Source organism: Balaenoptera borealis (genome assembly GCF_965194805.1).
Source record: "Balaenoptera borealis genome assembly, chromosome: 13".
NCBI classification, from domain to species: domain Eukaryota; kingdom Metazoa; phylum Chordata; class Mammalia; order Artiodactyla; family Balaenopteridae; genus Balaenoptera; species Balaenoptera borealis.
The window spans coordinates 58934200-58960253 of record NC_138870.1 but is presented as its reverse complement, the minus strand read 5'-3'; the positions used below and the strand labels follow the sequence as shown (position 1 = coordinate 58960253).

The 26054-nt window shown below is 40.1% G+C and overlaps 2 protein-coding genes across 8 annotated transcripts in view; one reads left to right on the top strand and one right to left on the bottom strand.

Moving 5' to 3' along the window:
* MYRFL (myelin regulatory factor like) overlaps positions 1-26054 on the bottom strand; it is a gene marked incomplete at its 3' end in the record, with an annotated part of 118681 nt that overhangs the window by 7438 nt on the left and 85189 nt on the right. Inside the window, exons 14-21 of one of the 3 annotated variants that reach the window (XM_082351570.1) lie at positions 16724-16887; positions 16054-16117; positions 11418-11503; positions 8794-8868; positions 8658-8710; positions 8357-8536; positions 1157-1219; positions 420-507 (exon numbers count right to left, since the gene is read on the bottom strand). In XM_082351570.1, the coding sequence (XP_082207696.1) occupies positions 420-507; positions 1157-1219; positions 8357-8536; positions 8658-8710; positions 8794-8868; positions 11418-11503; positions 16054-16117; positions 16724-16887 (773 nt within the window). Of the gene's footprint in view, positions 1-419; positions 508-1156; positions 1220-5390; positions 5543-8356; positions 8537-8657; positions 8711-8793; positions 8869-11417; positions 11504-16053; positions 16118-16723; positions 16888-26054 lie in introns of those variants that run through there. The other 2 variants (XR_014233561.1, XM_082351571.1) reach the window with 2 other exon arrangements.
* LOC309609790 (uncharacterized protein) overlaps positions 1-26054 on the top strand; it is a 301740-nt gene that overhangs the window by 246331 nt on the left and 29355 nt on the right. The window contains exon 8 of one of the 5 annotated variants that reach the window (XR_014233575.1): positions 4592-4808. The exons of 2 other annotated variants lie outside the window; for them this stretch is intronic. The gene's annotated coding sequence lies outside the window, so the exon portion shown is untranslated. Of the gene's footprint in view, positions 1-1357; positions 2527-4591; positions 4809-26054 lie in introns of those variants that run through there. 2 more of the 5 variants (XR_014233577.1, XM_082351769.1) reach the window with 2 other exon arrangements.

Genomic DNA, 26054 nt, shown 5'->3' with positions numbered 1-26054 from the left:
TCAGCAATTAAAATAATGATATCCCTTGTTATTAAAATATACAAATGTCAGGTCACTCATAACTTGGAGCCATCAGTAATAATGTCTTTCTTTTCTATAAAATTAACTAACAGCTCTGTGCCTATGGTATGTGGCCTCAGAGAGTCAGCCACAGAGCTGCCCCCTAAGCTTTTAGCTTTGGACTTACCCATTAAACCAGGAGACTGTAATCTTTGGAGCTGTGGTTTATTGACATTTGCTAATACCAACCATTTTATGATTCCCTCTTCCACCATACAACAAATGTGTTTTCACTTAAGGAGCAATGTAAGCACACATCGGTTTTACCGGGTAGCATTAGCTTTCATTCCAGTCTCAAAAACCCAGAGCCCTGAGTAAATTCCAGAAACAATCAGGGGATAATGGGGAGGCTTACCCACCCGCACTGGAGGCTTCTACTGCAATACCGACGATCTATTATTTGCTGGATTTCCATAATCTGAATAGAACTGATGGTTGTATCAATCCCTGAATTGAGAAGAAATAAAGTAAACTCTTCTGCAGAGAAAAAGAGCATTGTGCTCCAGCGCAGGCTCCAAATTGCAGAATGTGAAACAAGAGTTTCCTAGATAAATGGATTCCATTTGCATTCAAATGGGGGAAAAAAAGGAGAAGAAAGGGGGGAAGGCTTTTGTTGTTGTTAAAGTAAATTTTAAGAAAACTAAAAAAAAAAAAAAAAAAAAAGAAGCTCCAATAGACAGCCTCATAACATCCAAAAGAATGCCTGGATCATGGAAGTCCTACTAAATTGAAATTTATTGAAAATGGAGAGCGCAATGTGATATGCAATCTGGCCAATAAAGAAAGATTCAACAAAAATCAGAAAACAGAAAACCAACTAAAAATTTAGCAGAAGAATAGAAGAAGAGAGCAGGAAGTTCAAATAAATTATTAAAATCCATGAAGATCAACCAAAAGGCCTAGCGGTATGCAACCATTTCTAATGCCTCCTTAATGGTTAGGCAGCCGTCGATTATCGAAACGTAATCCCACGGGTGTTTGTGGCAGAGTGCAGCCTCCTTCCCTGTGCCTTACTCCAGTAATGCTTTCACAGCTTGTTAGTATTCTGCCCGGCTCCACAAAACCAAAGAAGAAAGTCACTTAAATATAAACTTACAGTCGCTCCCCCAGTCAAGGTTGGTTAGCGCCTGTCCTGCCAAGAATGATGTGCTCCTGTCTCCTGAAGAGGAAAAAAGTCTGTCAGTCTTGAAGCTTGTTCGGGATGAGAAGAAACCCAGTGTGTGCCCTAGTTTGTCTCTGTCAGTTGAATGTTTCCCCCACCTTTCAACCCATCACATCCCTATGCCATTTCTTACAGAGCTAGTTTACTGTCACCCTTCTCCAGAAAGCCATCTGTTTCGGACTGAATTATGTCCTCCAAGTTCTTATGCATGAAGCCCTAACCCCTGGTAACTCAGAATGTGACTGTGTTTGGAGATGGGCCTTTAAAGTGATAATTAAATTAAAATGAGGCTGTTAGTGTGGGCCCTAATCCAATCTGAGTGGCATTCTTATAAGAAGAGGAGATTAGGACATGAAGAGGCCTGCTTGCATGGAGGAGAGACCTTGTAAGGACACAGAGAGAAAGCGGCCATCTTTGAGCCAAGGAGTGAGACCTCAAGAAACCAGACCTGGTAGCACCTTAATTTGGACTTCTAGCCTCCAGAACCGTGAGAAAATAAATTTCTGTTGCTTAAGTCACCTAGTCTGTGGCATTTCGTTATGGCAACCCCAGCCGACTAAGACACCATCCCGGATTAGATCACTGCAGCTCACAGCTCCCCCCCTTCCACTGCCATGGCATGTATTATTACTGAATCCTCTAAGTGGTGATCAATCAGTAATATCTTCTCTATCACTGTACCAAAGGGCACTTTATCTCTGGATTGTTACTTTCCACGTATCTTTGCCCTTTCTCAACAACTCCAGAATAGGGAACCTCTACTAACATTCTTTGAATAATCTATAACTCCAAGCATAATGTGATCCACTCAGGAAAAAAGCGAGCTTAAGTTAAAAACTGAGCTGCAGCCAGCTGAGGAGAGGGCTCAAATCACTGGTATGGGGCCAGAGCTTGCTTGTGGGGAAGGAAGCCAGGGGAGTGGTTATGACCCGGCAGAGCCGAAAAGGCATTTTAAAAGCAATATTGAAAAGGTAACCACTCAGATGACTGTTGTTAAGGCTATGGGAAAAAAATGTATCTTTTTAAAGTGGATGGTAAAAGCAACCATTTAGTGAGTTGTTAAGCAAACCTAACAAAAGAATTTTAAAGTTTTTGCAGTCAGTTTTTAAATTTGCAGATGTTTTTTCAAGTATATGTACTCTGTATTGCAGTCCTTCATTTTCATTAAATATCTATGTTTTTCAATATAATTTTGGGCAAAACACAAAGACGTTAACCTTATTTAACAAGAGACATAAGTTAAAACAATATGTGCTGCTTTCATGGGAAAGAAAAAGAGACAAGAGCTAAAACAAGTTTCTGTATGGAATTTCAGGGTAGAAAGCAAAGCAACGGTGCAGACTTCTGGGGGTTAGTCGCTCCTAAGTATCTGTCCAGGTTAGTACTTCTCACACTAAGTGGAAGGGCTGGTTCACTTGTCTAGAACTGTGAGCTTTTGGAAGAGTGCATCTTGTTCACTGTTGTATCCCCACATAAGGCAATGCCAGGCTCAACTGTGGGACTCACTACACATCTGTGGAAGGATGGAAGGAGGAGAGTCAGGGAAAGAGGAAGGAAGAGAGGAGGGAAAGCCAATCATGTATCTTCTAGAAAAATGTTTCCTCTTCCACACTCAAAGGAGACACCCCTAGGGGATGGGTACAGAGGGATGGTAGGAGTGGACTCAGGGAGCTGGGCTTCTTCATCCTGTTAGCAAATGGGAGTGAGACAACTTGAAGGCGAGGCAAGTTTCCTGAAAATCCTTCCCAGTGTGATGCTTCCCTTTAAGAAGAAATGGACCTTGATATATGGTGATTTTCTAGAAAATTGAATATTTCCCTTTACCTAAAAATGTATATAGTCTAAAAGGCCTCCAGATTTCTTGGATTCCAGCTATTCAAATAGTAATTTTCGAGCACATGTCTCCTGCTATGACTTTTGCTTATGACTGCTTCCATAGAAGGCTCATTTACAAGGCAAATGAGGCATAAAGAGAAGGGGAAACCTGACTTCTCTATCCTGTCTGTTTTCTTTCCCTACCTTTTGTTCTATTTTCCTGCTGAATTTTCAGGAAAAAGGTCATTGTAAAGTCTGGCAGTAGAACTACAGAGTTGCCTTACTTCCACAGAAGTGTATTTCTGTGTTGCTGGAGACATAGAACCCTGTGATAAGATTTAGCATCTAATGGGATAAAGTGTTTTTTAACAGTAATAAAAAGGTGAAGTTGAGAGATAATCTTGCAGCTTAGAATTATGAAAATGGCTTTTCAAAAGCAGGATTGGAAATAAATTTTGAGTCTCCTGTAAAACACCTCCACTTTGTCACTTCTCTGAGGCAAGACTACTCAATTCCGAAAGGCTGGTTATTGGAAAACCATAAATTCTCCTGTAGTCATACAGGGGTGGCTCTCATTTTACAAGTGCCTTCCAGCAATATTCCCTATAAAGTTAATATACATTCCCAGTGGTTTCCATCGTAAAGTTGGAGATATATTTCACAGTCAGCAGATGAGATCTCCCCATAAACTAAATTAGAAACTTCTGGAGAGGAGAGACTTAAGATGGTGTCCAACCAAAGTATATCCTGTCGTGGTAGAATGTGTGTATTGCACTACTTGTAAAACTGCGCTGATGGCTGCGTCCCAATACATCTTGGATACCTTTTTCTTTCATGATTGAAACAGGCTCAGGCCAAGAAAAAGTCAATGAGCCCAACCAATCGACGACTGAGTCCTTTAACACGGGGAAACATTTTCTTTCAATCATTGACTCTTCTCAGAGGTCTGGTCTCCAAATCAAAATAAGCATGAATTACAGATGCCTTTTGCTTTGTGAGATTTTAAAAGTCTTTACCAAATCTCTTAAAATCTGTAGAACTCCACTGATGCTTTTTCCCACAGGCTCTTAAGTTTTTAATATCTAACTCTGCTGCCTATTTAAATCTTTATTGGTTCCATAGATTAAAGTCTGATGCATCACACTCAGTTCCTCAGAGTAGAAGCTGAATATTTTGAAATACCCACTTTCCACTTCCTATTAGTCTTATGCAAACCTTTTATTAAGTGTGAGAAGAGGGGATAACCTTTCTGAAAGACATTTTAAGCAACCAACTTAGGCCCAAAGGAAGAATAATGGCTTGAGCTTAGCATGTCATAAAAATGCTGATTTCCCTGTACTTATTTTACTAGTAGTCTTACGCCTCAGGAAGGAGGCTCATAAATGTGTTCTGGGGCTTGGTAAACTATTAGATATTACTCCACATCTCACTGAGAGTTAGTCTAAGTTCTTTTTAATTAAAAAATTTTTATTCTTAAATTTGTAATTGGTCTTAAATGCCTCAGAGACATCTTGTTGAAAAGAATATTTGCCTGGTTTTCTCTTTTGGATTTAGGAACCCTGATGTTATATGTTGCCCTGGACAGAGGCAAAAGATGGAGCAGCAGCAGAGGAGAAATGCTTTTCTTCAGGCCCCCAGAAATATCCCACACTGGGCACAACAGCTCAGTGGCTGTAGGCACACAACGGAATATTACTTAGCCATTAAAAAGAGTGAAATAATGCCATTTGCAGCAACATGGATGGACCTAGAGATTATCATACTAAGTGAAGTAAGTCAGACAAAGACAAATATATGATATCACTTATGTGTGGAATCTAAAAAGATGATACAAATGAACTTATTTACAAAACAGAGACTCACAGACATAGAAAGCAAACTTATAGCACCAAAGGGGAAAGGGGAGGAGGGATAACTTGGGAGGTTGGGATTAAAATATACACATTACTATATATAAAATAGATAACCAACAAGGACCTACTGTATAGCACAGGGAACTATACTCAATATCTTGTAATAACAAATAATGGAAAAGAATCTTACATGTATTTTTATCTCACTTTGCTGTACACCTGAAACTAACACAACATTGTAAATCAACTATATTTCCATAACTTTTTTTTTTAATGGCTATAGGCAAAGGGGAGGGGGCAGAGGGTGCTGAAAGGGCTTTCTAGAGCCATAGAGTAGATACTTTCTGCATCTTCTAGAGTTGATCCCAGGTACATGCACACACCAAGCCCAAATAAGTGGAGGCAGAATGGTGGGGACAGGGGACCCAGATTTCGATTTCTACTTTGCTCATAATTCACTGCAGAATCTTAAGCAAAGTCCTGAGCCTCTATTTCATCAGTCATAAAATGGGTAAATTGGTATAAATCAGAGATTCTCCTGACCTGGGGACTTTGGAATCCCAGATGATTACATAAAGGGGTCTGTGGTGTTGGCTGTGGACTTGAAAAGTAACAATCTCTCCCATAGATTTGTACCATTTTTCAAATGTTGCTGTTGAATTAACAAAAATAATTCAATTAAAAGCTTAACAGAATTTATAGTTACATTCTCCCTCTACGTACTTTCTCAAATAATTGTAAAAACATAATGGATTCATAATCTCAGGGTCAAAAAGTCAGGGAGCCACTGGTGTAGCTGCTCTCTGACCTTCTATGACTCTAAATCCCCCAGAGTTTTCAAGTTTCCTGAAGGTTATAGTAAATAGAACATTTAAATCCTTTCAGTTTTTTTTCTTAAGTTGAAAGAGGGAAGAGGGAACAACTTTCCCAGTGTGTCAGAGAGCCTGATAAAGCAGAATTTAAACTCCATTTTTAGCCAGAGAAGCTGATAGTTGTGTCTAGGAGGACACAGCCAGACACCTTGGAGCAAATCTTCTTTCTTTGGGAGTCTCTTCAGTGTCTCTCATCATTATGGAAACATAAGATGAGCAGACACTCATTGTCCCAGAGAAGATGGCAATAAACCTTCATGTGGTTTGATAAGGGCTACTCTTCCCAGTATCCCCTTGATGTGAAGAGCTGGTTGCTATAGGAGTGAATTTGCTCAAAGGTCAAAAAACTTTTCGAAAATGAAGATTGGGCCAGTTCCCAACCTCTTCCTGTTCAGGATTCATTGTTATCCACCTCACATGGGTGAGATGGTCTCATTTGAGGACTGTTCTCAGAAAATGACACCAAGGTGGACTCCCAAGGTAAGGAAAAGGTTTACCAGCCACAAGGTTCCATGTGCTTTAAAAAGGGAAGGAAGGGGGCTTCCCTGGTGGCGTAGTGGTTAGGAATCCGCCTGCCAATGCAGGGGACACGGGTTCGAGCCCTGGTCCGGGAAGATCCCACATGCCGCGGAGCAACTAAGCCGGTGCGCCACAACTACTGAGCCTGTGTTCTAGAGCCCCAGAAGCACAACTACTGAAGCCTGTGAGCCACAACTGCTGAAGCCTGCGGGCCTAGAGCCCGTGCTCCACAACAAGAGAAGCCACCGCAATGAGAAGCCCGCGCACCACAACGAAGAGTAGCCCCCACTCGCTGCAACTAGAGAAAGCCCGCGCGCAGCAACGAAGACCCAACGCAGCCAAAAATAAAATAAGTAAAATTTAAAAAAAAAAAAAAAAAAAGGAAGGAAGGTTCTGGGGGATTTCTGAGACAGTAATGGATTTTTCCATATTTAAAACTATTGAGGATATGATCACTGAAACTGAAAATTTCTTCCTTCAAATTGAACTTTTATCCTCACTCTGTAGTGATGCATCTGTTCCCAAGTTCAATGAAAAATTGCTTTCATGAGAAAAACACTACAAGCGTTGCCTCCTATAGGTGCGGGGGATAGCTTAGCTTCCTCATTGGGAAAAAAGGGGATAATAACAGTGCCTATCTTTCAAGCTTGTGAGGACTAAAGGACTTACTCATGTAGCCTACTTATGACAGTGCCTTGCATACAACAGTAATACCTCATTATGTGGTGTTACTGATGATGGTGATGATGATGATTTGTAGAAGTTATTTATTCAAGCCTCGAATATGAAATAATATCAAAGGAAATTACATTCCTGCCCCCAAACTTCAACCACTGACCATAGTCTACATGTCATTAGTCATCAGGTCTACTCAAAAATATTCTGGCTCATCTTCTTCCAGGCATGTGTTGGGTCTGCACTTCACCAACTGTTTTTAAATTAGACATGACCAATGTCACTTGCTTTGGCCAGTAACATGTAAGCAGAAGTGACTTGTGTTACACCCACATGGAAGCTGTAAGAGCCAGTGCACAATTTGCCCTGTTCTCTTACCACCTCTATAGAGGCTGTGGAAATATATACTGAGAAGGAGTCTCTATCAGCTGAGTCCTGAATGGCATGATGAACAAGATCCCTCTTTTGACCGACATTTGACGTATAGAGAGAGTCAAATAAATTTTTGTCACATTAAGCCACAGTGATTTGGGAGTTGTTACCACAGCATCTTAACTGATAAGTCACACTGATATGTATGTATTGTTATTATTAGCATCATCATCATCATCATTATTTTAGACACTTGTTAAAATGTGTATATACAGAAGGAGATTTCTAGAAACAATAACAGTATACATTGGGATGTATAGTATTTGATCTTACAGAGATAATTACACTTTTAGTCCTTGATCAAGTTTCCATAATTTTATTTATTTATTTATTTATTTTTTGGCCGTGCGGCATGCGGGATCTTAGTTCCCAGACCAGGGATCAAACCCGTGCCCCCTTCAGTGGAAGCGCAGAGTCCTAACCACTGGACCGCCAGGGAAGTCCCAATTTTTTTAACATGAAAATTCTGTTACTTAAAGAGTATCAGTGTGTGTCTGTGTGTCTGTGTGTGTGTGTCTGTGTCCCAAGGAGGAGGAAGAAGAAGATAATCTGAAAGTGGAAGCCTTTTTCAGGGACTTAAAGCTTAACCCTGAACTCATTAGAATCTTCAAAGCCTTTTACATTTTGCCCTACTTGGTTTGGGCAGAGAGCCCAGATGCCACATCATTTTATAAGTTCTAAGTGAGCCAAAAGATCTACCCATCCTCACATAATTACTTCTCTTGTGCTACTATTACTATCTTGGTTGGCAATGAACAAATGAGACCCTTTCACTTGAATCAACCAAAATTTCATCCCTGGGTGGGGAACTCAATATTGTAAGTGATTACAAGTTTGTGTATTTGTGTTTTCAAAGATCTTGCCACCCCAAATAGAAGAGTGGAACCATTAACAGACTATCCAAGTAGACAGTGAGAAGGGAAAAACCTCAGGTTCAAAGCACTAGTTACTCTTTGAACCTTCTTTACCTGCCCATGGCCTCTGATGGGGCTCCTTCTCCTTGGGCTGTCTTTGCACAGGGCTTGAGAGGACTCTTCTTGTTCCCCAGATGGGACAGCAATAAGTCTCCTGACATGGCAGGATCTCACAGAAAGTGATCTCTGGTACTTGGAAGGGGGGTTGTGTGGTTGCCAGAGATGTATTAGGTGCTGCAAGGCATTGGACAGAGGGGAGGAAAGTGATGAGGTTAACCTGAAAGGCTGGTTCTTCTATTGACAATTCACATGAAACCCAGGCTGGGTTTGAGGGTGAGGAATGTGACGATCTTACCCAAGGGGGAAGCTGTGGGTGGCAGAGCCGGATCCTGGGAGCTGGTGAGGTTGCTGGAGGAGGAGAACAAAATAATTAATGAAAGAGGCCTTCAAGAATCCTTCTCCCCAAAGGAAAACAAGACTGGAATTCTCACCTCGAAGGGAGACTTGGGGTACATCGGTCTTGATCTTTTAAGCTAAGTATGTAAAGGGAGACTATTGTCAAGCCACTGTTAAAAAAAAAAAAGAAAGAAAGAGTTATGTGGCAGATTTGATGCCAATATATTTCACACAACCAGCTGGCCAGAGATGTCCTCTCCCAGGCCACACAGATGGGAGAGGAGGGGGCGGGCGGCCAGGGCTGACAGAAGCACCATGGAAGCCAGCACAGTTCTGCTTCTCAGCCCTGGTGAGAAAAAGCCCCCAATCTTCCTGGAGCTCAGAGGCTCCCTGGCTACTCCAGGCTGACGGATTTTTCCACAAAGCAGCCCCCTGGCCCTGGCAAGCTGTCTCAGAAACGTCTGTCACTAGTGGAAGATTACAAGAGGAAGCAGGAAGCCTCACTGGAGGCAGCCCTCTGCTCCTTGCAGGCAAAACTCAGAGCACAGTTCATATCCCCCCCGGTGGAGGGCGTCCACACTGTGGTGTTGGGAAATGAAAGGCCACACAGGTTTAGTCAGCAGTAGGTGCCAAACCCTTTGGCCGCTTCTGACATCTTCCTGCTGCCTGTCTTTTCAGAGCACAATACACCAACTTGGACAGAGGAAGGAAAAAAGTACAATAAAGCATCCATTTCCACACTACATGACTTCAAAATAATGAGTGTATCTTTCCCCCCGATTATCAGAACTTATATAACCAAAAGGAAGCTTACCTTAAAGGTCCTGAGCTTTGGGAAGCTCTTCCCAATATTGCTCACACATCCAAACACTCAGCATTCTCCTCTTTCGAGGGTGTCTCTAGAACTCTCTCTACAATCCTGCCGTGTGCTGGGCCTGACACAGGGGACCTTACTTGACCTCTTGCCGGCTTGATGTCACATCTGGTTCTCTAGACTCAACTCCTCATTAGTATTGATATCTTGTTCCCCATGAAAGGTAGTGGATTTACCATCATTAAATATACACAAAGAAATGTGCCACACATTTGAATGCTGCTCATGAAGAAAGGATCCCCAGAGTGTTCTCAGCAGCAGCTTGTTACTGCCCAGTGAGCACAGCCCTGCCTGGGAAAAGTGGTGCTGAGCTCCAAAGATGCCGTTAGACAGAATCTGTGGCGTCGCCCTGGCAACTACTTGCTGTGGTCCAGTCTCCCTGACTTTGTTCTCCCACATTTCCCATTTTCTATCTCCCTATTACTAATCCTTAAATACTCTTTCTGATTTGTTTGCCATCTGCATCATTGCATGGCCCGGGCAACTTCTAGGATCATAGAATGAAACGGACATCTGCTTCTTTCTTTAGGGTTTTGACACTTCTCAGGTACACCACAGGCCAGAAACAAGACAATAAGCCCAATACCTCCCATTTCTGGTCTTAGAGGTCAACAACATTGGAATTCATAAGATCTGATAAGCACATTTAAAAAGCAGTCTCTTCATATCAAAATTAGACTTCCTATAAGCTTTGCATTGGATTTTCATGGGAATTTGTGTCTCTAGAGAATGTTAAGCATGTCTGTGAAAAGTAGACGCTCACACTCTCCTGAGTTGGGAATCCCAGAAGAAGACAAGTTCACTTAGGAGAGCGAGAAAAGTACACCAGTTTCTAATGGGAATTCTATGTAGTGGTGTCAAATACTTGGGGATGCTTCCTGCAGTGGGCAGTAGCAAGTGAAAAGTTAAAATGCTGAGGGGAGAGAAGGGTACAGAGAGACCCACAATGTCTCCTATAACTGAGAAGCTGCTTTAGATCAAGGAACTGGAAGCATCCTTGGGACCATCCCTTCCTCTGAGGGTAACTGTATCTTCTGAGACAAGGCCCAGAAGCTAGTCCTTTTCCACACTAACAAAGCATTTTTGGAGGGATAGATAAATACCCCTTCCACCATGTAAACAGACCAAAAACAAGAAGGCAAGGAGGACACAGGAAAGATGACCAGGGCTCAAAGGCTGAGGAGCCATCATAGCAGCAGCACGAGCCTGAAGACCAGAGACCTGATAAAGACTTATCATCCCAGTAAAGGATGACCCCTCCTCCCTGCAAAGGAGGGATGGCAGTCAAAAGGCACGCAATGCTTGCATAGCAAATGTATTTGCTTTAACTGCTTAGTACATTTGGCTACAATTTCATCATATTGCATATCTTGGGGTAATCTCAGTCTCTTTTGGTATAAAATCCAGAAGAATTCTAATAATATGAATATCCATGGGAGAGTGGATTGTACCTACTCACTCTTTTCGCCTAAGTATATAGGAAGGAGAGCAAAGATTTTGAGAAAGTTATTTGCAAGACTAAAAAAGATACACACACACACACACACACACACACACACACACACACGAAAGGCACAGGGAACTGGTAAAAAATATCAGTTGGTTAAAAAAAAAGATCATCCTTCATCTCACATTTAAGAACAGAAAGCCTGTGCTTCTTTTCTTCAAAGTATGAGTTTATAAAGGGCTCCCGTATCTCTAAGCTAAATCAAAGGCCAATGCCTGGTTTAAAGGGCTCCTTGTCTTCAAAGTAAATAGAAAGTCAGTCCCCAGTTCATGTGCGAGAAAAGGAAGATGGGAAGAGAAAAAGAGCTTGACACAGCACAACACTGATGTTTTTCTTACCAAAATGCCATCACAGCAATGAGAGTTATAACCAAGGTCTGGAAAACCCAGTTAGGACACGACTGTTTTTTTCCTGAAAAAGAAACCTATAAAAAATTCAGCAATGAGAAATGAAAAATCAGTGATACCAACTTTGAGAAGGATGCCTGAAGACTCATTCCCCAGGGGATCTTTGCTGCTCCCTTCAGCCTACATCTCCCTCCTTCTCTCTGCCTCTGAAAACGAAGTCCTTTCAAAGCCAAGTTCTTCCCTTTTCTTGGCACTCCAGGCTACACTCTCTCTTCCCTGCAGGACAATTGTCTGTGCCATTCATTTAGTGCTTATTCTTGAAGTTTTATGAGAGAAGAAGACCTACCAGACAATATACTGTCAGAACCCAGAGGTCCATTTCTTTTAATAGGATACTTTTGAAAATCAAAAGGTCTTCAAGACATAATAGAATAAATACCAATGGAAGAACTTCAGGCAGCATGATAAATTGTAGAAAAGATTTTTGTGGCATGAAATACTATTAATTACTCCTTAAATCATATACAATTTTTTCCAATGCTGCTACCTATTTTTGAGGACTCTTCTGGGCCTAGGTCTTATTTATTCTTACATCCATTCAACAAATATTCATTAAGCACTACTATGAGCAACGCTATAGGGGGATATGAAAATAAGTAAATTACACTCTATAGGAAGTGAGTGAGACAAACCTTTAGGACTGGTACATGTTGGCATTAAAAACTTGCACATAAGGAATGAGCCAAGAACCATAGGAGAGACAGCTGTGCAACTGGTGAGGAATCTCGCTGGACATACAAGAGGCTTTCTGCCCAGTTAAATATGGTGCTCCTTAAATATGAGTTTCCTACTAATGCAATAGAGAGTATTATGTTTGCTTCCTTCTGGGGGTACAGGATTGGAAGGGAATTGGAGGATGGTGGTAGTTAAGAAATAGTTTTAAATTGGTCTTTGAATTTCTTTGGCAGGTTATCTGCATAAAGAAAATGTTCTTCAATGTAATATCGGGGTGGGGGGGAATTAACCACACCCTTTTTAACAAGTACCCAAATTTTAGGGCTATCATAACTGAGTCATCCATAAGTGCAGTAGGAAGCCACTTTGAATACCAAGAAGTGGATGGTTTATACCATTCCTACATCCCACTGGAACGGTTTTGAGGACGTCCTAATAGTGTGCTGCGCAAAGAAAGAACTCAATGAAATTTGTTGAATTGATTAGAATTAAATAGTATTAACCTCAGGATAAGAGCTTCCCCCTCCAACCTACTCCCCAAAGCTGCCAGATTATTTTAAGTCTCCATGCTTTTGCTCAAAATCCTTTGACCTCGTATAGGAAAATGGCCTGAGACCTGGGGTCAGACCTAGAGTCAAGCCCTGAACAAGTCATCTAAGTGTCATTGATCCTCATTTTCCTCATCAATAAAATAGGAAGGATAAAATCATACCTGCCTACATTTCAGAGTTATTGGGTGGACCTGATTAACAGAGAAATGTTTCTCAAGTTCAAGTCTGCATGAGAATTACTATGGAGCTTGTTAAAAAATCTAAACGCCCTGAAAAATTCTGATTCAATAGGTTTCCATTTAGAGTGAGGTGGGGGGCTGTGAATCTGTAAGAAGTGAGATAATGAAAAGTACCTGTGTTTGCTAATATGTTTAGAATAGATAACTAGTAAGAACCTGCTGTATAGCACAGGGAACTGCACATCGCTGTACAGTAGAAACTAACACAACACTGTAAGACAACTATACCCCGATTAAAACAATAAATAAATAAATAAATTTAAAAATAAACATACTCATTGAGATGATACATCATTTATTCAGTATGATCCATTTGACCTCTATGTTACTAATTTTCATAATACCCTGAATTGTGGGGGGAGGCGGGCTCTCAGAAGAAGCCTGTTTGTTCCTTCCCTCTCTCCCTCCTCCTCCACATACTCAGTGAATTTTTACTCGAACCCTGAGGTCTTTCTCACCTTGCCCCAATCATCAACACACAGCAAGAATCACCCACCTACCTCTTGGAAGTAAAGAAAGAGAAGGAAAGGAGAGGAACCCTTTGGATTGGATGAGACCTTAATCTTCCTCCAGAACGAGCATCATCTTGGCCAGCATTGGCCCAGCCAGGCTTCTCACCATCGGGTAAAGCCCACCAACTGCTCATAGCCAGCACTTTGCTCATTAAGGCCCCCACCCAACCCAGGAGGACCACTCTCCACCCATACACTTGTGTTTCAATGCTCCAAGGATCTTGGAGGCTTTGAGGAATAAAGGTTACCTAGGGGGTTGGTGTATGGAAGGGAAAGTTAACCTCGGAGAAATAGCCAAAACCTCCTAGAAAGATAGTACAGGGAGAGCAAAACACCACCATTACTTGTATTTTATCAAGCTCCCTGGAAGACTCTGATATATGCCAAAGTATGAGAACCACTGAAATAGTGGGTTTGAAAATACTAAATAGCGGTAGACACTTATATAGCACTTATGTGCCACACACTCTTCTGAGTGCGTTATGTATACTAATTTATTTAACCTCACAGTAATCCTCAACTACTCTATAAGGCAAGTACTGTTATCATCCCTATTTTAGAGATGGGGAAACATGAGTCCCAGGAAGGCTAAGTTCCTCACTCAAGATCACACTGCTAGTAAGTCACAGAGGCAGGGTTTGAACCAAAAAACACTTGGTTCCAGAATCTATGCTCTTAACCCCAATGCCATGCTGCCTCCCTTTTCTGCCTGTAAAGAAAGGATACACTATACAACTTAGATATTATTGTTATTATTCAAAAAGTCTTCATGGCTGCCAAATGAACTCCTTAACTGGTGATCCAGAAACTGAGCCTAACTTATATTTTCAGCCTTAACTTCTACTCTCCTCCCTAACAAACTCCCACCTAGTCCTTCAAGGAAGCTGGTGCCAGCTCCCAGACCTTGGCTTGTGCCATTCCATCTGAAACCTCTCCAGCAGCACCTGTCACTTTCTAGCCAAAGCTTACGCCCCCTTGAAGGCCTGGGTCCTATGATACTCCCACGGTGCTCTGAGCCTCTGCAATATTTATCACATCCGGGTACAACTGTTCTTTGTATTCTCTTCTGATCTTCCCTGGCTACCTTAAAGTTCTTTAGAAGGGGCCACATCTTACTCACTTTTGCATGCACAGGGGCATAACTGCCCCAACTCCCCCACCACCCATACACCCAAGACACTGAATCTCTTAATGCTTTAAATTTAGATTGTGAGCCTTCAGGGAATAGTTTGAGACTGGGCTATCCATTCATTCATTCATTTGACAAATATTTCTTGAGTACCTGCTCTGTGTCTGTCCCTGGGGACACAGAGTGAGGAAGGCTGACACAGAGCCTGTTCTCATGGACCATATGTTCTAGTTAATATTCTGAGAAAACTGCAAAATAAAAAGATTCTGTGTGTGCAAGATGGGCACTACAGAGGTTGCACAGGAACCAAATTGTACCAATCGGGGCCTCCATGGATGTAGATACAATTCCCTCTATCCCCTTGCAAACTGGTTAGTACAAAGAGCACCTTCCCTACACAATATTTTTAGTATTTTGTGTTTATTGAGCAACCTGCTATGTGCTGGGCATTGTGCTAAGGGCTTTCGCTCATTTAATCCTATCAATACTCTTTGTAAGGTAGATGTTATTATTATCTCTGTTTCCCAATGCAATTAAGTAAACTTGCCCCCAAACACTTCTACATAAACATTTATCCATGTATTTATGCCTATTGGTATACCAAGAAACTTGTCCACAGCATAACATTTTAGTAGTTTTTAGTAGAATATTAAACTTTCTAAACCCTCTTAGAATAGTTCAGTGACGTACAACATGAGGAGTAGAGAGTAAATTGGGACAATGGTCCAAACATCAGGTCAGCCCTTAACAGGATATAGATTAAGGTCATAAATATCTTCCTCTGGGAAAGGCCACCTTTGGAAAACTAGTGGATCTGAGGGAGCGAGCTGAGGTTCACAGCTATCTATGAATGGCAGCTAGGAAGAGAGTATTGCAGCTTCTCCCTCACCGACACTTCTCTACAATGGAGAGGGTGTCCTTTAAGTTAATAAATGATTAACCTTCACCTTTAATGTAAATGTTATCCTATTTGATGAAATGCTCTATTCATTAATAAAGCTGTCACATTTTAACCTTTGCAAGCAAGTGAATACCTAGTCTCCATTTGCATATATAGTACTAAATATCAAAGGGAAAAGAGGGATTTGAGGATTAACTGACATCCCTTTGAGATCTTCTGGAGACAAAGATAAGGGCCTGAATCGAGTCAAGGCATCCACACAGATCTTGCAGCCCAGGGTCATCTGCTGATGAATTTCACCTGATGGGGACTATGTACACAAAAAGTGGCAGAACAATATTTCTGAAATGAACATGTTCTATACTCATATCTCTAAACTTCTCTTTGAAAAACCAGTTAATATCTATTAAAAGGATAATATTTAAATGCCTGAAGTGCATAAGGATGCCTAGGGAACCCATCAACAAATAAATGAAGAAAAAAATTCCTGATCAATTTTTCTAAAGACTATTTGAATAGAAAATATCATCTCTGTTCATTATAAATTTAAGTCTATTTACCTTGCCGGTTTTTTTGGGAATGGTCCTTTTTGGAGAAGATGCACTAAGAGCTCTGCTAAATTTGCTTTAAAAAGAGAAAGAGAAAATTAGTTTTGATTCAAATGCCTCTCTAAGAGTTACATGACAAAGGCCCAGGCTGTCACTAACACAGCAGTATGCTTTTTTTTTTTTAATTCAGTGGTAATTTAAAAAAGGAAAAGTCAAGGCAATTGAGAGTTCTTTTTGTGTACAAGAAACTTAGTAAGTATAAATAAATGCATTAAAAGTTACATTTCCCTTTTTCTCAAAATATATCCCAGAAAATGTGCATGTACCTGCTTAAGTAATAAAAAAAATAGAATAAAAGTTTTTTCCCTGAGGACCAAACATGGTTTTCTAAATTTAGAAATGGCCAACTTTCCTCCTTAAAGGAAAGGCCACCCTTTTGTTAAAATGTAGCACTTCCTATAATCACTGCTCTTAAACAGATGCATTATATTTTGTTTTAGTTTAAAAGCAGCAACAGAAAAAATAAAATTACCACATAAAACAACTGTGTTCCAAAACATTCTGAAAGAAGAATAGGGACTTAATTAAAAGAAAGTAATGGTTGCTGCTTGGTAGAACAAACCATTCAGATTGATCTAGTTATGGAAAGACCCCATTCTCTCCTTTCTCCAAATTTCTGTACCTGATTGAGCTCACTTCACTGGCGGAGGACTTCCAACTACTGAGCCGCTTTAGCCTGGCCAGGTTTCTGTTCCATATTTCTAACTCTTCTATTCTTTCTTCAAGGTTGTTGGTTAGTTTGCAAAGCTGCTTCACTGCACCCACATTTTCCATGAAGATCTGGTCCTAAAGATGAAAATAATTCAGAGCACATACAGTTTGAGACCACTAGACAACTGTCCACAGCCCATCCAAAGACAGTTGGAAAACTCTATTGAAAACGGCTACATACACACACACACACATACACACCCAGCCTCAAGTTCATTCAAGATAAATCTGGGGGCTTGAAATTTAAAGTGGTCTTGCCAAACTTCTGGCTATGTAGTAAAACTGCTTATGTTCAATTTGCAATAAAATGGAAATATGTCCTTGTATTCCAAGAGAGAGAACAGAGCTGAAGCGCACTGTCAAGTTTCGAATCCAAAGATTTATTTTCAGTGGCTATTATGCTCTATTTAAAACTCATGTAAAGAAAGTCAGAACAGGCTTCTGAATGTTGATTTGTGTTTGCATCACTAAATCATAAGGAATGACTCCAGTTCTCCCTGGTAAAATATGCATCAAATTGCTCAAGTGAAGGAGGGAGGAAAGAAGACCTGGGCTTTTCTCTGAGTTCTGCCACCTGCTAGATGTGAGATCCTGGGTAAAATATAACAACTTCTCTGAGCTTCAGTTTCTTCATTTATAAATGAGAGGATGATTCTTGAGGTGTTGATTTCTGTCTTAATATCCCATAAGCTATTACATGCAATTTATATTTTAGCTTAAACAAAATTTAAAACAACAGCACTTAATTCTTCCTATTCAAAGAAAGTTACTGACATGTCAGAAAGAGCAAGAAAGGAGAGATCAACCAAAACCACAGGGATCCAGACACCCCTTCCCCCACCCACACACGTCAGTTGTCTTGGGAACATGTGTGTCTGTCTCTTAGCCATACAAAAATCCTGGAAAGCTCTCATCAACTCACACCCCAATCCCATGACCACTCCTCTTCCCCACCCCCCTCTGTTTACAAGTTTAGAATGTCATGGCACTCTTTGGGGCTCATAGAGGCTGGTCCACTGTTGTAAAGTGATGAGCTCAAGGCCAAAATAGACTGTTTTGTGGCTGGGGATCAAACTCAGGGCTGTGTGTCTTTGAGATTCTCATCATGCAAACCAAAGTTTTCTGGGTTTCAAACACTGTAAAGCAACCACTCAGAAAGGATTCAAAAGCTGAACGTTATAGATTTAAGGCTTAGTTCATAGAGTTTAAAGGCATACATACTGGTGTAAAACACACTGGTAAAGGTAAGTATATAGTCAGTTTAAGAATACTCTAATACCGTTATATAATGGTGTATAAATCACGTAACTCTAGCATAGAGGTTAAAGGACAAAAGTATTAAAAATAACTATAGCTTCAATAATCTGTTAATGGTACACACATAAAAAGAGGTAAATTATGACACCAAAAGCATAAAACATGGGGTGGGGAGTAAAAGGGAAGAGTTTTGTATGTGATCAAAGTTAAATTGTTATTGGCCTAAAATAGACTGTTAAATCTATAAAATGTTTTATGTAAGCCTCATGGTAATCACAAAGCAAAACCTACAGTAGATACACAAAAGGTAAAGAGAAGAGAATCAAAGTATACCACTACAGAAAATCACTGATTCACAAACGAAGACAGCAAAGAAGGAAGAAAAGAACAAATGAACTACAAAACAGCTAGAAAACAATAAGATGAGCATTTAAAGAAGAATTAATACAAACTCCTCCAAAAAATGGAAACTCTATCCACTACAAACTCATTTTAAAAGGCCATCATTACCCTGATACCAAGGCAAGATAAGAACACTACAAGAAGAGACAATTACAGGTCAATATCTCTGATGAACATACATGCAAAAGTCTTCAACAAAATATTAGCAAACTGAATTCAGCAATACATTAAAAGAATCATATGTCATGATCAAGAAGGATTTATTCCTGGGATACAAGAATGGTTCAATATATGCAAATCAATCAATGTGATACACTCCACTAACAAAATGAAGGATAAAAATTATATGGTCATTTCAATAGATGGAGAAAAAGATTTTGACAAAATTCAACATCCTTTCATGATGAAAACTCTCAACAAATTAAGTATAGATAAAATATACCTCAACATAATAGAAGCCATATATGACAAGACCACAGCTAACATGTACACTTAATGATGAAAAGCTGAAAGCTTTTCCTCTAAGGTCAAGAACAAGACAAGACATGCCCACTCTCCCTGTTTCTGTTCAGCACAGTACTGGAAGTCCTAGACAGAGCAACTAGACAATAAAAAGAAATAAAAGGCATCCAATTTGGGAAGGAAAAAGTAAGACTGTTTCTGTTGAAGATGATATGATCTTGGAAACAGAAAATCCTAAAGACTCCATCAAAAAAATATAACTAATAAGTGAATTCAGTAAAGTTGTAGGATGAAAAATCAACTTACAGAAATAAGCTATGTTTCCATACACTAATAATGAACAATTTGAAAAAGAAAGAATCCCATTTACAATAGCATTAAAAACAATGAAAATACTTAGGGATAAATTTAACCAATGAGGTGAAACATCTGTACACTGAAAATTATTAGACATTTAGGAAAGAAATGATGAAGACACAAATAAATGGAAAAATATCCTGTGCTCTTGGATTGGAAGAATTAACATTGTTAGCATGTCCATCCTACTCAAAGCCATCTATAGAGCCAATGCAATCCCTGTCAAAATTCCAATGGCATTTTTCACAGAAATAGAAAAACTAATCATAAAATTGGTACAGAACCACAAAAGATCCCAAATATTCAAAGCAATTCTGAGAAAGAACAAGGCTGGAGGCATCACACTTCCTGATTTCAAACTATAGTACAAAGCTATCATAATCAAAACAGTATGGTACTGGCATAAAAATAGATACATAGACCAATGGAACAAAACTGAGAGTCCAGAAATAAACACACACATACGGTCAATTAATATTTGACAAGGAAGTCAAGAATACTCAATGGGGAAAAGATATTTTCCTCAATAAATGATGTTGGGAAAATCTGATATTTACATTCAAAAGTAAGAAATTGGACCTCTATCTTACACCACTTACAAAAATTAACTCAAAATGTGTTAAAGACTTAAATGTAAAACCTAAAATTGTAAAACTCCTAGAAGAAAACATAGGGAAAAATCTCCTGTCTTGGCAACCATATTTTGGACAAGACCAAAAGTACAATCCACAAAAGCAAACAAACAAACAAAAGTGGGACTACATCAAACCAAAACTTCTGTGTAGCAAAAGAAATAACCAACAAAATTAAAAGCCAGCCTACTGAATGGGAGAAAATACTTGCAAGCCATATATCTGATAAGGGTTTAACATTCAAAATATATAAGGAATGCATACAACTCAATAGCAATAAACAAACAAACAAATATTCCAATTTAAAAATGGGCAGAAAACCTGAATAAATATTTTTCCAAAGAAGACATACAAATGGGCAACATGTACAAGAAAAGACACTCAACATTACTAATCATCAGGGAAGTGCAAATAAAAACCACAATGAGATATCACCTCACACCTGTTAGGATGGCTGTTATCAAAAAGACAAGAGATAACAAGGATCTGGAAAAAAGGGAATCCTTCTGTTGGTGGGAATGTAAATTGGCATAGGCACCATGGCAAACAGCTTGGAAGTTATACAAAAATTAAAAATAGAACTACCATATTAATATGATCGAGCAATCCCATATCTGGGTATATGTCCAAAGGAAATGATATCACTATCTCAAAGAAATATCTGCACCCCCATGTTCATTACAGCATTATTCACAATAACCAAGATATGGAAACAACCTAAGTGTCCATCAGTGGATGGATGGATAAAGAAAGTGTGTGTGTGTGTGTGTGTGTGTGTGTGTGTGTGTGTGTGTGTGTATGTATTATTCAGCTATGATAAAGAAGAACATTCTGCCATTTGTGACAACATGGATGGACCTTGAAGGTGTCATACTAAGTGAAATAAGTGAGACACAGAAATATAAGTACTGTATAATATCACTTATATGTGGAAACAGAGAATAGATTGGTGGTTGCCGAAGGCTGAGATAGTGGGGGAAATGAGGAAATGTTGGTCAAAATGTACAAACTCGGTTTAGGATGAATAAATTCTGGGGATCTAAAGTGCAGCATTTTGACTATAATTAACAATACTATATTATATACTTGAAAGTTGGTAAGAAAGTAAATCTTAAATGTTCTCACCACACACACACAAAATGTAATTATATGAGGTGATGTGTATGTCAGCTAACCTTATTGTGGTACTCATTTTGCAATATGTAAGTTTATCAAATCATCATGTTGTACACCTTAAACTTACCCTGTGCTGTATGTCAATTTTATCTCAACAAAGCTAGAAAAATTCAGCTGTATGGGAGGATAGTTTATTTAAATAAAACAAGATTGGACGTGAATTGATAACTGTGGAATCTGAGTGAAATGTATAAATGTTTCATTACTATTCTCTCTCATTTTGTATATGTTTGAAATTTTTCATTAAAAATGTTAAAAAATAGGGGCTTCCCTGGTGGCGCAGTGGTTGGGAGTCCGCCTGCCAATGCAGGGGACACGGGTTCGAGCCCTGGTCCGGGAAGATCCCACATGCCGCGGAGCGGCTGGGCCCGTGCGCCACAACTGCTGAGCCTGCGCTCTGGAGCCCGTGAGCCACAACTGCTGAAGCCTGTGTGCCGCAACTACTGAAGCCTGCGCGCCTAGAGCCCGTGCTCCGCAACGGGAGAGGCCGCCGCAATGAGAGGCCTGCGCCCCGCGGCGGGGAGTGGCCCCCGCTCACTGCAGCTGGGGGAAGCCCGCGTGCAGCAGCAAAGACCCAGTGCAACCAAAAATTAAATAAATGAATAAATAAATAAATTTTTTTAAAAAAATGTTAAAAAATAAATAAATCACAAAACAAAAACAAAGCGAAAAAAAATCTCTTGACAAAAGCTGTTCTAAATTTTCTAATTCTGGTATAGATTTTCCTTTACTTCTAAATTTGTTTTATAAAAATAAGGCAGAAATCGTGAAGATAAGAATGACTTTCTATGGTTCTAAACCATAGTAAATGTCACATGACTATTTACTGTGTTTAGTAGAAAGCCTTATAGTAGAATTATAACTGTAATATTTAGAGTCGGTCACATGGTTGGTCGATGTCCACCCAGCAGTCCAGCACAAGTTCCCAGCCATCATCTCTGACTCCTTCCCCACAGGAAATCCATCACACAGTGCTGTCAGTTCAACATCCTAAATTTCCTGAATCTACCTACTTCTCTCCATCCTCACTGGCACTACCATACCTAATAATATTTTTAATTTTTCTTGGCAACTGGCTTCCTTTTTTCCTCCTTCTTTTTAAAAAATGTTTGCTTGATACAGTAATTTGTGATTTAGCTCAAACCAAAGCAGACAGTGGAGAATGATATTAATGTCCCCTCTAAACCACAGTCAGTTCTTTCTGCCATGTCTCCCCACAGGACTTTTAATGCTGCTAATGGCATATAAGCGATGGCTGCAATTGTCCAGTTATGTGTCAATAATGATGAAAAGCCAGCTCTGATTTCTGCAACTCAAATATGCCAACACCATACATCTTCCAGGTAGATTCAACGGGCAAGAAGATAATTCATGTGTTTTCCTATCTAAGAGGAAATAGAGGTGGAGAGGGAATTTACTACTACCTTCCTGATAGTAATGATGGCCCTGACTTTATGGATCCAATCGGAGGTTACCAAAAAAATTAATTTCTAGGACATGTAATTGGGATTGCTTCTTATTAAAAGACTTCTGATTTCTTGTCCTCTATCATCACAGTAAAGTCAGTACAAATACGTTCAAAAACATAATCTAGAGTTTTCTGAAAATAACCTTTTCAGTGCAAGTGGTAAGGTCTCCATGGGTTCTTTTAACCACGAATGTGCACCTAGATGTCTGAGGAACTTTTTCTAAGTGTCCAACTCGCAGATAGAGGTTCGTATTCGTTAGGACAGAGAAGGGCATAAGGCTGGGGCATTTTGAAAAGCTTCCGCATCTGACACCCACTGTTGGTTAAGAACTATTTTATAATTGAATCTAATTTAATTAATCAACTCATCCAGTTATTATTAACCACTTCAAATGGGATCCACTACCTCAACTAAAATGTAGCTTTATAATTGTGATGTAAAAATGATTAAACCAGCTTGCCACCAAAAATTGCTCATGAGATTGGGTTTGGGGGCAGTGGCAACTGCTCCAAATCACATGAGAATTTTCACCCACTGTTTAAAAGACTTGCTTTGGGGTGAGGGGACCTATGGACAGCGTGAGCATGTTTTTTGAAAGGACACGTAGGGCAGTTTGGCAAGTATAAGCGCACAGGAAGACAACAGGGAGGTGTTTGTGAAATCAGAGACATTATTTAGCTTAGAGTGTGTCTCTGTTGAAGCCTCTCCTTTCACATAGCCCCCTTCACACGCTGTGCTCTAATCATATTGAACCTTCTGCCGGTCACAGAACATGGATCATGTATCCCCTCGTCTCTGGCCGCTCCCTCTGCCTAAACCAGCTGTCCTCCCTCTCCGCCCACCTCCCTTTCACTTGGTGTCATGTTTACCAGTGTTATAAACCCCTGGAGACACGGCCTGCCTCTCGTCCACAGCGGATTCTCCGGCACAGGGCAGTAACACAGGACAGACTTGAAGATTAAATGAGTGAATATTCTCACAGGGGTGATGCATGCCCTGAGGCACTCATAACCTTGCTCTCTGGTGAAATTGAACAGACTGGCCAAATGTCCAGTTTATTTTTTTACCTGAGGTTTTCCTCAGAAAAGCAAAATCTGTATTCCAAATTCCCTTTCCACGTTAGGAAATTCAGGTGAATTAAGGAAAGAAACACTAGTGCTCAGCATCCTCAGTGCGATGGGCTAGTGACTCTCATGTAACCTGCCACATGGCCTCCACTGATGGAAACAGATGACCGTCCCTTCAGTTCCCTTTCACCCCTAGGAAACACTTAGACTCTGTAGAAGGCAGTTTGCAAGCTCCTGGGTCCCTTGCAGGACTGACGATAAATGAGCCCCAACGCTGGGGGGCGGCCAGGCAGGGGACTTGATTTCTCCTCTCTTTGGGAACTACAGCTTGTCCTCTGTCCAAAAACACTGAGTAAGGGTAACAAAGCCTGAGAGCAAAGAATGCTTTGAGAAGTTGAAATAGGCTCTTCTTTCTTTTCCAGTGAGAGTCACAAACTTGAAAATCTCTCCTTGTGGCATCTGATGTTGCATGGACTGATGTTTTTATGATAAAATCATGGGACTAAAACAGCCTGTAATTGAGTATTATGAAAGTGATTGTCAAAGGGAGAAAATCTGTCTTTTAGCCAATGGGTGTGCCTGGCAATTGTTTAGGCTTTGGATAAACTCAGCTTTAGATCTTTGTCCAAGAGTTTATTTGTGGACAGCTCACCAGGCCTTGACATGGATTTAAAAAAAACTAGAATCCTCAAACCAGAAAAGCAGGCTGCTGAGATGGTGTAGGAGCTCAGACTTCAGCTGAACTTCCCACAGATCCCTGGAGGTGAGCTTTCCCTCCCATGCAGAGTTCTCTTGCAAAGACGACAACTCCTGGGCTCATTTCCCTGGATGTTGTATTTTGACCTCTGTCTTAAATGGGGAGAGTACAAGTTCATAAAACTCTTTCAAATTATGTGTTTTAATTGTTGCCCTTTGTTTGCTTTAGAATTCTTGCTTAATTTTTGTTATCTCAGTTTAAATGTAATTTTCTGTGGAAGGGCTTGAGTCCTTTGAGGCAAGTTTCCAGTTGAACTAACACATGGCACCGTTTATTGTAATTCTTTGATTTCTTCTCTTTCTGGGTGACCAGTGAGCTCCTTTTGAGGGCAGTGTCTTATGACTCCTCAGGGCCAACTCAGTACCTGGCACATGTAGCTCAATATTCAGTTAATGAACAGAATCAATAGTTCTTTATCAAGCACCTATGATGTGCTAACCACTGTCTTAAGTACAGGGAGAAAACAATTAGATAAGGTAGACAGGATCTCTGCCCTCATAGAGCATGTTTCCTAGTGGGGAGATTGGCCAAGAGCAAGTAAACCAGAAGTATATGATATAGTTTTAAGTTGTAATTAGCACCAGGAAGGAAACCATTGAAATAGAAAATAATTGTTACTATCTTAAGCCATTGGTATAGATTTGGTCTATTTTATCTTTGAGAGCACTGGGAAAAAATAAAATAACAGCATCAAGTGGAAAAGTATATTCTCATCCTGAAAAAGACAGGTAACCCAATGGAAAACTGGGCCAAACAATTCATATAAGGAGAAATCTAAATAGCTAACATAAGAAAGAGATGCACAACTTTGTTACTCATCAGAGAAAGACAAATTAAAACAGTAAGATACCACTTTACCCCAATTAGAATTGAAAAATTTAGAAAGTCTGATAATGTCAGATGTTGATGAGGATACAGAGAAGCAGTCAGCCTCATGTGCTGCTGTGAGCTGGAGCTGACCAACAATCTGACAGCATTTCATAGAATTAAGGCTGTGTGTATCCTATACCCCACCTCCAGTATGCGTGCCAGAGAAAACCTCCCACAGATTCACAAGGAGGCCTGTGTGAGAACGTTCATCACTGCAAAGTTGTAGTCAGCAGAGCTGGAAGAGGCCATCACTCGAGGAGGAGAATGTAAGGACATATGCCAAGGAATTCCACGTATCAGACTCTGAGCAGATGTATATAATTCAAAGAAATTTAAAACAGATTCAAAAACAACACTAATAATGTTCCAGAAAGCCTGACTATCCAAGGATATATATGAAACACATTAGCGTGGCTGCCATTGTTGTGGGGAGCTGGATGGAAGAGGAAATGGGAATGCAGAGAAGAAAAAATGTAATAAAGAAAAAGAGCAGTACAAAGAAGAGGGTAGTACCTCCACTCTAAAGTTCCAATAATAAAGATGAAAGAGGAAAATCTACTGGAGAAAAAAAAAAAATGAAAGGGATTTCACATCTTGAGAGCTACCACTCTAGTTCAAAGTTTCTTTACTTACTCTCAGTGCTCTTACTCAGTTTGAGTAGCTTGAAGGCAGTGACGGACTCTGAATATCTGAGACGGAGCTCAGTAGACTGGGAACTTAATGGATGAAGCCCGAGGGAACTAAACTATACCTACAGGGAGGAAGCAGTTCTGACCTAGTGGCCACATTTCAC